This window comes from Notolepis coatsorum, assembly GCF_963971535.1.
Source record: "Notolepis coatsorum genome assembly, chromosome: 17".
In the NCBI taxonomy this organism is placed as follows: Eukaryota; Metazoa; Chordata; class Actinopteri; order Aulopiformes; family Paralepididae; genus Notolepis; species Notolepis coatsorum.
Window position 1 is genome coordinate 61,761,666 of NC_140181.1, and position 13,805 is coordinate 61,775,470.

Sequence of the window (13,805 nt, forward strand, 5' to 3'; positions counted from 1 at the left end):
ACAAAGGCTGCTCGATACGCCGTCTAGCTGGATGCGGCCAGTAGGGCTGGGCGATAAAACGATAACGATAACTATCGCGATAAATTATTTCCTCGAAATAAACATGAAACGTGGTCTGGTTGGAAAAGTTTCGATATATCGATTTTCCAAGCTTGGCTCCGTTCAGCCTCGGCTCAGCACACTCACTAACCAACAACCAACGTTACGTGATGACGTGCTTACGCACAACAGCTAACAACCAATCAGTGAAGGAGATGGCTGAGAGCGAAGTAGACCCGGAAGGAGGTAGGACTCACTCAACAACAAGGCTTGCTAGGCTAATTAGCTTGCACGGCGATGTTTTATATATTTACGTGCCGAGTATGTGTGTGTTTTGAATTCTGAGGCCACGTTTATAGTAGTGTGGGGTATACAGTTCGTTTCAATATATTGTGGCGGAAGAGAGTATTTTAGTGTCATATTTATTGTCATGAGATACTCCGCTTGTCGGCTAACTGCTAACATGCGCGGACTGATGACGACATCAACTCGACTTGAGACATTCGCAGCAGCATAAGAAGTTAATTAAACTTGACAGACATTATATCGACGATAATTATCGATATCGAATTATATGAAAATAATTTTATAATTTTATCGCGATAACATTTTTGGTCATATCGCCCAGCCCTAGCGGCCAGTATTGCACTTTGGCGATCTCAGACGCATTCCCTATGGTAACACCAAGGTCCCTGGATGAATAATGAATAAAAATATCGAATAAAGGAATAAACGACCAAAACCTGAGAAATCTCGGGTCTGGCGCCCAACCGCTGGCGAGTTAACCCGACTTTTTTCGGGTTTGGCCTCCATTGAGTTAATTGCATATTTTTTGTCTGTTCAAAATGTACCTTGTAACTGTAACTTGTCAACATGGGAGTGGACAGATGTGCTTGCTTTAAGCAAATGTATGTTTCAATAAAATAAATAACCAAAATGACAAATCTTAAAATTAAAGGTACTGCATTTAGCATAAAGTAAATATGCTGCAAATAATCATAACCCAATAGGCAACAACAGATGGTCATATTAATCTGCTAAATGTAACATTACTCAGTAATATGAGTACTCACACAATGTAGTGGCCTTATAAAGATTCACTAAAACATCCCCTGTTTTAGGCATTAAAACCAAACAATGGACCTCAATGTATCGTACTGTAACAACAGACACATTGTACAACAGTTACACTGGCCGGATAAATGTGCCATTACTCAAAGATCATTCCCTGGATCCCTCGCACTTCTAAAGCAAATCACACAATGTAATTGTGTCCAACCCTCACATGGCGAAAAATAAAGGCTCACAAAAACATCCCCTTCTACTATGTGTAATCAAAACAGTATCACAAATCCAACTGAATGGAATCCAATGTCTATCTGTCTATCTCTTGCCAACCTTTTACAGACTAATATACTTTTGTAAAGTAAAACTGAAGTTATCTCTCTTCCCTTCTCCCTCTGTATGTAATGCATATCTCTCATCTCTCCCACCCCCCCCCCCCCCCTCTTCCTTGCCCCCCCCCCTCTCATATCTCCCCTCTCTGTCACACTAGTGTTCTCGCATCTGGATAACTGAGTGTGTGTCTGTCTGTGTGTCTGTCTGTCTGTCTGTCTGTCTGTCTGTCTGTCTGTCTGTCTGTCTGTCTGTCTGTCTGTCTGTCTGTCTGTCTGTCTGTCTGTCTGTGTCTGTCTGTTTGTCTCTCTCTATTAGCTCCCCCCTCTCTCCCCCTCTCTCCCCCTCTGTGTATCTGTGGGCGCTAGGGGAGCTGTCCACTTTCAATGGGCTGCTTTGTGGTGCTGAAGGTTTGCTGTGAACTAGCAGACAAATAAATAGGTTGCGCTACATTGATCCGTCAATGAACGGATAGAAAATTGATGGAAGATATAAGATTCTGTCGGAAAGAGACACATGCCCAAAGCATCATAGCAACAGATATATTTACAGATTATGTCGGGACTCGGGACACAAAGCTTGAAACCGGGACGATCCCAGACGAACCAGGACATCTGGTCACCAGGACTGGTCCGGTCACTCCAGAGAAGTAGGCTTACAAGCGTTTCCTCTTCCAGAAAATGGTCAACATTTATTGCCTCTTTGAGTGCCAAAATATAGTCATCAAACTGGACCATTCTTAATATCATAGCGTGATCAGTTTGTGTGAATCTGCAAAAAGCAAATGTTGAAATTGATGAGAGCACCCCCTGTTTGATGTAGCCTGCATACTCCAACCACGCAGCCTTCTGTCTGCACCGCTCATGCTTTCCAGAGAGTAAGCTTACAAGCGTTTCCTCTTCCAGAAAATGGTCATTAAAAGGAAGCCTGTTATTGAATCAGTATTTTAAGTTTTCATTTTGCTGTTATTCCGTGCTCCATTTGTTTCCTTGTTGAGCTGCCTGGAGAGATCCCGGTGATGACGCTCTCCCTAAAAGGTTTTGAAGCACATTCTTGATGAATGCGCAGGCATGAGGACAGTGCAGGTGTTGTTGTAGTACCCCCTAAACAATATACATTTTCAAAGAATGTGCGTCGTTCCCCTTTAACTCATTGATGGCCAAAAACATAATATCTCGCATTTCACCGCCAACGCTTGAGTGCCAAAAACGTAATATCTAGTTTTTAGATCCTTTGATCTTTTTCCTTTGATCCCCGTTCTACACACTCGGCTGGAGCCCTCTAAGTCACCCTGGCACAGCTACCTACGTTGGAATTGCAATGATGATCGAATCTCACCAGGTGGCAGTATCACCTACCTTATGAACATGCATGGGCCATTAGTGCCAGCCCCACAGCCCCCAAACAACTGGGGACTCTTTGCGAGCAGCACTGAGCAGGACACGTTTGACAATCGCGATCGCCTAGAGCGAACTATTGGATATTATGAAAAAGACTAAATGGATTATATGGATGATGATTATGGACGATAAGGTGCATTTCCACCAGACTATGGACTATGTTGGACTATAATCAATCAAAACTATAATCAAACCGACCGATGAGGAAACCTATTCGGCTCCGTCTATAGTCTGGCCCGAGCAGATGAAGAAGACGGATGAGGGCTACCTAACGTTATATGTATGATCCTGTTACTCCATCATAAAACATGCGTTTGTATGCACACAGCGTCGGATAAACGACCCCCCCCCCCCCCTTGTGAAGAAACAAGGTGTGTTTACCTTTGACCTGGCAATAATATAGGTGTCAAGCGAGCAGCCGTGAGATTTGCGCACACGGTGCACAAAACACACTTTATCTCACGATCTAGGAAACCAGTCTGGATTTGAGTGAAACGGGGCAATGTTTAGCTTGGAATTGTGAACGAATGAAGGTATGTAGAAACAAACTCTTTTTTACATGTTGGACTAGACATAGTGTCTGTCAAATGAGCCATACTATTGTCTCCATAGCTATAATATAGAATATACAATAGCTCCGCAAAGATCGTGAAATATCGTGAAAATGGTCAAGAAAAGCTGGCGCCAGCCAGTACAGATGGGGAAAGTCGGTGGCGCTCAAAGAGTTAAGCTTGGTCTTTGTTTTTATTTCAGTTAAAAATTGTGTTTTACATTTAGTTTACAATAATAACCTATACTTTAGATATCCTCCATGTGTCATTAGGAGGGATCCATCTATTTGTATAGTACTGTACAGTATATGTAAATGTGTATGATAAACAAAGACCCCAAATAATAATAATAATAATAATAATAATAATAATAATAATAATAATAATACAGTACAGACTAGTATAGTCAAGTAAAGTGAACTTTATTTGCAGTATATAGCACTTTAAATACAAAGTTTAGCTTGTGACCCCACTTTGATGTCACAAAACTCTAGTGACCCCAGACATTCAAAACAGACAATTTCTTGCAAAGTAATTTGCGGGGACGCAGGTGGGCGAAGAACTCTATCCGCGCACTTTCCTTTTATGATTTTCTTGCTAACTTCGCAGAAATGTTTGAAATGGGAACACCCGTAGCCTGCTTGTCACATGTGAGCACAGGGCTGGCCCTGGCATATTTAATGCCCTAGGTGAGTTATGGCGCCCCCCCCTGGACCCTGAGAGACAAAGATTTTATAGAAGATTGTATGGAAGAAAACAATCCAAGTTGACATCTTTTAATGCATTATGTTTAGCTACTATCTGTTAAAGATGTCAACTTAGATTATTCTCTCATACAACTAATTAATGAAATACAGGGAACGAACAGGGAGCACAAACTCCAGCTTGGCATTAGGAGAGACTAGCCACCCCATTTCAACTCCATGTGACCCCACTTTGGTTGGGAACCCCTGCTCTAGCATAAATACCTTCTTCAGTGATGGTAGCTTGATAAGGGTTTGGAGTGTTGTTTCTGGCATTCCTTTTGTTCCACTCATGTCCTCTCGGGGGTGCAAGGTCACCGCTAATAACTATAGATTCAGAGTGCGTCTCGTCTTCTGAGTGACGGACTATACTGTTCTAGATGCCGCTCCAGCATCTCCCCTATACGCTTAATTGGGTACTGGTTATAGAGAAGGTCAAGGTCAGGGCATGTAGATTGTAACATTTAACATCCTTACCATTGTTTATTCAAGCCTCATGACCTTTTTGATAAGGGGCGGAGCGGCGGACATTGCTAGCGGTGTGAAGGAAATGCACAATGGGATGAAGATGACCGATTGCTCGTGAGTGTTATTTAGGGGAGGAGCAAAATCACATCTTAACCGTTTGTTATGACAGCAGAATAAATGACAATGGCAGTAGAGTTAGCCTTGGCGGTATGATTCTACTCTTAGGGGAGCTCCCTGCTGCAGGAGACTAAAGCACAACAACTTATAGAAAAGATAAAGCCTAACAGCAAACTCAACAAATCCCCCACAGAGGACAGAGAGTATAGCGTACAATACCCTTAGGATAGTTACATGCAGTACAGAGCAGAACCCAAGTGGAGGCTGGGGTGATGGTGGTGAAAACCTTACTGCAGGTAGTGTTGGATGGTAACGCCATATTATGTTCCCAGTAACGAGTAGTGTAACAAACTACTACCTCGATTTCAGTAATAATATTACAGTTACCCACATCAAAAAACAACTTGTTACTCCATTACTTTGATTTTGTCAAGACCAAAGATAACAAGAACATCATTGTTGATCAGTAATATGATATCCAAACTACGCTCAAGGCTTAGGTCCACATTTTACTGTAAGAGAAGAAAAGTCTCGCACTCTAATGCGTCTTCTTCACTTAGGCTACTGTATGGATTTCATGGAGGCGGGTAGAATCCTCGACCTTACTGTTAGAATTAAAGTTTCAGCTGTTTCATGCTTTTGGAGTGCGAGAGGAGCCCCGATTTTCTTTTCCCCTCAAATCTCTTGAAACACCTGCTATCCTACACCAGCACAACAACGAGTTGTTTAAATAGATTGTCCTTCATCAATTTAAGTCAGCAGTGCTTAAGCCTTAAGTAACCTTGTTACCAAACTGCTGCTGCAAAAAAGAATCTGCTGGTTTTTCAGATAAAGAGCTTTCACACCAGAGGAGCTGTGCTCTGCGCTACAGTGGGAGCCGCGTCCGTTGAAAACAATGATGTAGCTCAGATCAGCTCTGTCACTGGCAGCCTGTGCGCGTCTGGTTTGAAAGCCACTTGAGGTGTTGCTATCCTGTCGTGATCATTTGCATAGTGGCGCACAAGCGAAGTAGCCTATGTTGTACCGAATTGGCGGTAAAAAAGGAAGCACTGCTTGCAGGCAGCAGGATTGTGATATCATCAGCATTCAGAGTGTGTGGATGGGGAGGTCTTTAAATAGAACACCAAATCAATGTAGGTGGGATGGTGGGGCGTCAGTTAAGTTGTCACAGCTCCATGCGTGACTGTGTCCTGCCAGAACGCGCAGCGCCCATATTACATGTGGGTGTTGATGTATACTTTATTCTCACTGTTCTTTGATTCAGTCCCCCACAACATCTTGCATTCTTTGAGAGGGATAATTCACCCATTTCAGTGAGATTCATTCCAGACCAATATATTTCTTTAGCTGTAGGTATTTATTCATAATGAGGGCCAGATTTTCTTTTATTTCCTCCTGTGTTTGGTCTACAATAAGCAGCCTAGGCAGGCAGTCTGTCCATTTTAATACCAGATTATTTCAACACCCCCAAGATATTACTTTAACACACCCTATCTGCTCTGCCAAGGAAATATAATTAAGAAGATAAGGAATTGATCCTTGATTGTGTGTCCCATTAATATGTATTAATGAGGCTAATGTATCAAAGCATTTTATTAAGAGCAGCTAATGAGTTTTACACAGATCAATATCTTAAAATGAAGCTTGAGTCTGTTATACTACATGTATAGAGAGCACATACTTAACTTAAGTCTGTTATACTAAATGTATATAGAACACATACTTGAGGCTGTTATACTAAATGTATATACTGTAGAGCACATACTTGGGTCTGTTATACTAAATGTATATAGAGCACATACTTGAGGCTGTTATACTAAATGTATATACTGTAGAGCACATACTCAATTATGAGTCTGTTATACTAAATGTATATAAAGCACATACTTGAGTTTGTTATACTAAATGTATATAGAGCACATACTTGAGTCTGTTATACTAAATGTATATACTGTAGAGCACATACTTGGGTCTGTTATACTAAATGTATATAGAGCACATAATTGAGTCTGTTATGCTAAATGTATATAGAGCACATAATTGAGTCTGTTATGCTAAATGTATATAGAGGCTCACATACTTGAGTTTGTTATACTAAATGTATATAGAGAGCACTGAGAGTTTAAAGCGGTGTGTGTTAAACTCTAAGACAGACATTTCATTCCAGCCTGTGTAGAAGCAGGGCCTGTGAGAGATATCGGAAACATAACAAAGATAGTGGTTGCCATGGCAATGCCGATAAGAGACAGAGTTAGATTTAAGCTGTGGGGCTTTTCCGAGAGAGTTGCTCAGGGTCGACATTCTTGAGATGGCACAGTCTGCCCATGACTTGGGACTGATGGGGGCAGGGCAGAGTGCTAGTAATGATATATGGGTCAGAAACCGTTGCTAGGGTGACGAGATAGCCAAAACAACGCAAGAGCGAGACAGAGTTAGATTCAAGAGAAACATTGCGAGAGAGACTTTAAGCTGTTAGTTCTTCCGGTAGGGAGGCAGAAGAGTTTTGGATAGCGAGACGGACCACATCAAGCAGAGAGCTCCAGCCTCTTCTGAAGACTTTCAATTAGTTTCATGCTGTACGAGAACTTTGGTTCATGCAAATAAACAATCCTCCTTTCTGATATGAGACGACGACTCCAGTACCTTTTGTCCGGATGCAGTCTGTTATACTAAATGTATATAGAACACATACAATACTTGAGTCTGTTATGTTAATGTATATAGAGAGCACATAACATGTCTTTCAGCAAAGAATGTGGGCATCTAACAATTTGTGATGTTTTACACACAAATATAGAATATATAACCTACATAATGTATCTATATAATGGGTGGATGGGTAGATAGATGGATGGATGGATGTGTGGATAAATGGATGGAGTTTATTTGACAATAAAAAACATATAATGCTACACTACAGTCATCACAACTATAAAAAGAAAAATAATTGGGATATATATAGATAAATATATAATAAAGTCAGAAAATGATTCAACAGATTGATCTCTAAATTAGAGATATGGAGATGCATGTTGCACAGTGGTTATTTATTACCTGATGCACAGTGGATTAAACACTTATTATTCCAAAAAAGAGACTTGACAGACTTGTGACCAAAGACTTGAGACTTGACTTGATCCAGATATCTAGGTGAACTAGAGGAGAGGTGAGGGGGAAGCGAGCCGGTGTCATGCAGTCCAACCAAAGATACTGAATAGGAATGTGCACAGAACGTTTGTGTAGCGGAACGTAAACCAAATGCGTCCACATTTTTATAGGATTCTATCACATTTTCATAACAATAGCACCCTGCGCCGTTTTCATTGAGGTTTCTTACAAATTAACGATGTTGTCCTTTATATGCCGATTATCATTAGAATCTTAAATTGTACCATATGTCCCCCTTTAGACAACATATGTAACGCTACCAGCGCACTTCTGTTAAGATAATTAGTTTACCATTCGCGGTCGCTATACCGAGGTCGCAGTAATAGTTTACCGCTGTTCAGATCACGTCGAAGAATATAGACACATCCCAGTGACCTGCGACCTGTGCTAACGCTCTTGGGAAATGCAGTGTTGTAGTTTTCAACATTTTCACCTTTTAATTTTAAACCAATGCTGCCATCTACTGACAACAGAAAGTGTTGTCTAATCGTCACCTTGAGAGCCACTTCCGTATACAGCGTCGCCCCAAACCCATTCTAGAGATTCCCACTTTTTACTGGGAGTGGGGCGTGGCCGTATTTGGTCCCAGACAATAAGAGTGGCTGCAATTGGTCACCGTGATGTTAGTTCTTTCTTCCAACATGGCTGCCTGTAACCACTGGCAATCGCCTTCAAACAAAAATGTGTAGCTAAAACACAGGAAAACCGTGACATCACTGTATGTGACATTGATATATTTCTCAATCAACACATAGCAACCGTCATTTTGCACGTAGCAACCGTTGTTTTTTCCAACATGGAGGACAAACATACCATGAAAGGCCTCTATAGTATGGGAAGAACAAGATGACTAGATCCGTGATTCTGTGATACCGTGATTCCGTCCCTGTCGAACTAACGTTACCCCTTGTTAGACTAGGATCTCTGCCAGTTTGAAAATATGTGTTGCCAATATTGTTTCTGAAGGCAGTTATATATTGGACTGTAGCCTATACCTTTATGTTTTAGCTTAATTAGTCATAGACTGGTAGCTATGCATGTGTTGAGTTATAGTGTATATGTACACACTATAGTGTATAGCTCCAGATACTATAGTGTATATTATGTACACACAGCTCCAGATACTATAGTGTATATTATGTACACACAGCTATAGATACTATAGTGTATATGTACACACAGCTATAGATACTATAGTGTATATTTACACAGCTATAGATACTATAGTGTATATTATGTACACACAGCTCCAGATACTATAGTGTATATTTACACAGCTATAGATACTATAGTGTATATGTACACACAGCTACACATACTATAATGTACTGTATATTATGTACACACATCTATAGATACTATAGTGTATACGTACACACATACAGATACTATAGTGTATATGTACACACAGCTCCAGATACTATAGTGTATATTTACACACAGCCACAGATACTATACTGTATATATACACACAGCTCCAGATACTATAGTGTATACGTACACACATACAGATACTATAGTGTATATTTACACAGCTCCAGATACTATAATGTATATGTACACACAGCCACAGATACTATACTGTATGCACACACAGCTACATATACTATAGTGTATTATACACACAGTGTACAGTATATAGATAGTACTACATAGATACTATCTAAAGCCTCAGATGTACTAAAGCAGTTCTTCCTGATGAGACCTTCATTAGAAGGAGGAAGCGGCAGACCAAGCTGAAGTAAAACATCATGCTGCCTAATGAAAAGAAATGATAAAACAGTGGTCCGCCAGGGCTCTGAGGTCTGTTTTAATCTCTTACCTTTTAATTTGACTGCCTGCCGACTGGTTCATCCCTGCTAATTCACTGATGAATTACCAGGGAGGCCCCATGGAAAGTGAAGATTATAAGTTGGTTGAATATTGGATGGGAAGTCTTGAATTATCGTTTATTTCCTCTCTAAAGGGCAACGGCTCAAGTTAAGTTTTGCTCAAGCTGAAAGTTTTGACCAACACCTTGGGAGCTCTTCCAGTAATATAGTGTAACTGTTTATGTCAATGCATGTATGTGTAACAGATGGTACCGCAAGGCACAGTCACGATGGACTTCAAGCGTTGTGAAGTGACTGTGGCAAGTAGCGGTACTGCGAGTTAAAATCACTCCCCCGTTAAAGGCACATAGACACGTTACCAAGAAGTGAATTCACCTCTTGGTATAGCGGTCTGTGATGTCGCCCGTGGGGCGGCAGACCCGGGTTGGAAACTCCCTCGGAGCATCGAAGTTTAACACAACAATATCAGCCCTGTTACATATACTGTATGTACAGTATACATGTGTGCACACATACTATATACAGTACATGCATACATGTGTGCCTCTACATCTATGTTTGTGACAGAATAATTAATTGCATTTATAAAGCGCTTTTCTAGACACTAAAAGCGCTTTACAATGTAGGGTGGAAATTGCCTCCTTCACCACCACCACTGGTAGCACCCAACCTTGGGCTACGCAGGCTCAATGGCTACCATACAATGGCACCCGGCACACATCACAATACACAATGGCTGAACGGCTCAGGAGACAGGGATTGATATCAGTCAATTAAGGGGAAGGCATGATTAGGTGGCCTTGATGTCAGAGACATGATTGGGAATTTGACCAGGAACGTCAGGGATTGGCGTCCTGGGTTCTTTAACAACCGAATTCAGTCAGGACCTCGGTTTAGCATCTCATCCGAAGGACGGCACTCACAGCTGTACGGTGTCCTTATCACTGTAACAGGGGCATTGTTACTGACAAGTCCAGAGGACAGAGTGCCCCCTGCTGGACAACAACACCACTTTCCGACAGCAGCCTTGACCGGGGCTCGAACCGGTGATCTTCCGACCATGAGTCCGGAGCACTACTCATGTAGCCACACTGCCGGACAAAATTACTGAAATGTATTTCAGTAATCGAGTAGGGAAGCTGTTATTTGAAATTTCTTGTCAGCCTATTATGTCTTGAGAGAATATCAAGCCGTCGACTTGGTATATCTGGTAAATATCAACGCTTGTTTGTTGCCAATTTTCATATTCATAGATCCTTGCATTCTCAATGACGGTACAGGTGTAGAGATGCTGCTAAGCCATTTTCAGTCGTTTATTGAACAATTTGGTGAAGACTACAAATTATTATTCAATATAGAACATTTTGAAGGGGTTTAACATACAGTACATCTGGGAAAAAGCTACCCAAATACAGTAACAGTTATTGTGTGTGCTGCTGTGTCTGTGTGTGTGTGTGTGTGTGTGTGTGTGTGTGTGTGTGTGTGTGTGTGTGTGTGTGTGTGTGTGTGTGTGTGTGCGTGTGCGTGTGCATGCATGCGTGTGAACGTGTGGGTGGCTCACTGTGCCTACTGTTCCTCCAATCGAGCCAGGCCCCCCCAGCCCCCCGGACACCGTGACTGTGGAGGAGGTGACGGATAGCACTGCCCAGCTGGCCTGGAGCCCCGGCAGAGACAACGGCAGCCCCATCACTCACTACCTCGTCCAGACCAGGACCCTCTTCACCGTGGGCTGGCAGAAGGTGGACACAGGTATGTAGGACAGTGAGGACGTATAGTTGACCGTATCCTGGAGGATCGGGATGTACTGTATTCCCCTATTGGGCCACTACGTTGAAAGACGAGACTGTGGATGTTTTAATGTTTGGGGGGCAAATTCAAGAACGTGATTTTGCACGAGTAATGAGTAAATGTATTTCAATTGTGTTTACTCTTGCACGTCCAAAACAAATCTCCTCAATGGTTTTAGAATAAAGGCTTATATTATCTTAATTTAAAGGAACATTTCAGGGGATCCCTGTTTGAATCACAAATTGATATTGAAAACGAGAACTCTCTTTCACCCAAACCCCCAGTCCCCGAAGTAATCGATGGGAACACACTGACTGCCACCGTAGTGGATCTCAACGCCTGGGTGGAGTACGAGTTCCGTGTGTTGGCTAAGAACAGCGTGGGAGTGGGAGAGCCCAGTCCTAAGTCTCTCAGGACCAGGACAGAAGACGCAGGTACATTTCACTTTTTTCCCCCCAAGACATGATCTCTTTTCCTCTGCGCAAAGACCTCGACTCAAAGGCCCCCGACGCTTTAATTTCATTTCAAACCTTTATTTAAACTCGAAAAGGCAACTGAGGTTTCCCTCATTTACAGTCACGTCGGGTGTACATACAGAAATAAGCTAATAAAAGGCGTATAAGATCACACAGCATATAAAATCATAACAATAAGTAAGGATAACAAATCAATTAAAGCACAACTTGATTGACAATGGTTGGAGATCAAGGTCTTAAACTCTGCAACAGAGGGGAGAATCCCAAGCTTTAAGGACTGTTCGAGTTAATTCCATGAGCTAGGGGCATCATAGCAAAATGCAGATTTACCCTGTTCCGAGCAAACTCGAGGGACCTTATGGACCAGCCAGTCACTAGAACGGGTTCCATAGATTCCAAGATTCTATCCCAATAATGATGTAGTATAAGGAGGTAGCTTACCAATAAGTGCCTTAAAAATGTACAAATACCAGTGTTTGTTGCGTCTCTCCATCAGAGAGGGCCAACCAACCTTCTAAAGGACACAGTGATGAGTGTTGTATCTATCATCATTAGTGATGCATCTGAGGGCAGAGTGATATACAGAGTCCAGGGATTTAAGAGTTGAGAACATGATTTTGCATACATAAAACATAAGGTACTCTTTACGCCTCTATGAAAAATGTATTGCGCTTTCACTGGCGAGCCACTTCTGCTTTTAAATCAAATAAATTCCTACCACACACACACACGCAGCTTTGAGAAACCATTCTCAAAATCCCATACTAGCTAAAAACACACAGTACGTGGCATTAAGAGCTGTTTTCTGTGGTTAGGGGCAGTTTGTGTGGTTGTTATTATTCAGCGAACTTGGCCTCTGTTGTGCAGTGCCCGATGCCGCGCCAGGTGATGTGGGCGGAGGTGGTGGCAGCAGATGTGAACTGGTCATTACATGGGAGGTAAGTCATCTGTCTTATGTTCAAGTCTGCCCTCCAAAATGGCAGCGGCCAGCAGGTCGGACTTACTGTACTTGCGCGCCGCTGAACGGGGCCATTTATTAATTTGCCTTAAATCAAAAGCGCCTGCTCCATTGGCTTGTGGGCGTCATAAATCGCTGGGCCCGATTTGAAATGTGGTCCTGCGGCAGCAGTTGTAATTTCTTAGTTAAGGAGTCGGCGTGTAAGTGCTGTGGCGGTGCACACACAAGCAGAACACAGCATTCTGACAGACAGACTGTTTGTCATTTATATAAGGGCGTGACGGAGAACAACCAGCGCTCGCTCTGATCTGCAATGCAGAAATCCAAGCTGCGAGTCGTATGCACGCCTTTGCTGCAGAGCGGAATTGTGAACATGAAAAGAAGCCATTTGATGGCTAAAGCTATCACGAGTCTCGTTATTTCAGTGGTCTAATTTCAATAAATGCTAGAAATAACTTCTTCATTTAAAAAGGTGTGGGGAGAGACATTCTCGATTGAGCTCAGCCTTTTTAAATGCCTTTTCTTTTTGACTCTTCGTCTCATTTAGTCTGGTGGGGAAGGAGAAAGCTATTTGCGGGTCTCTGTCTCCCTCTCTCTGTCTCTCTCGCTCTCTCTCTCCCTCTCTCTCTCTCCATCTATCTCTCCCTCACTCTCTCTCTCCATCTCCCTCTCTCTCTCTCGCTCTCTTTTTCTCTCTCTCCCTCGCTCTCTCTCCCTCCCTCTCTCTCCCTCTCTCTCTCTCCATCTCTCTCTCCCTCTCCCTCTCTCTATCTCCCTCTCTCCCTCTCTCTCTCTCCCCTCACTCTCACACTTTCTCTCTCCCTCGCTCCTTCTCTCTCTCTCTCTCTCTCTCTCTCTCTCTCTACGCTC

General features: G+C 42.4%; 1 protein-coding gene across 1 annotated transcript in view; it reads left to right on the forward strand.

Annotated features, from left to right (window-relative positions):
* Positions 1-13,805, forward strand: part of LOC311244441 (contactin-3-like) — an 85,394-nt gene that overhangs the window by 58,895 nt on the left and 12,694 nt on the right. The window contains exons 14-16 of the mRNA XM_084333950.1: positions 11,304-11,462; positions 11,786-11,935; positions 12,845-12,915. Coding sequence (XP_084190076.1) covers positions 11,304-11,462; positions 11,786-11,935; positions 12,845-12,915 — 380 coding nt within the window. The remainder of the gene's footprint in view (positions 1-11,303; positions 11,463-11,785; positions 11,936-12,844; positions 12,916-13,805) is intronic.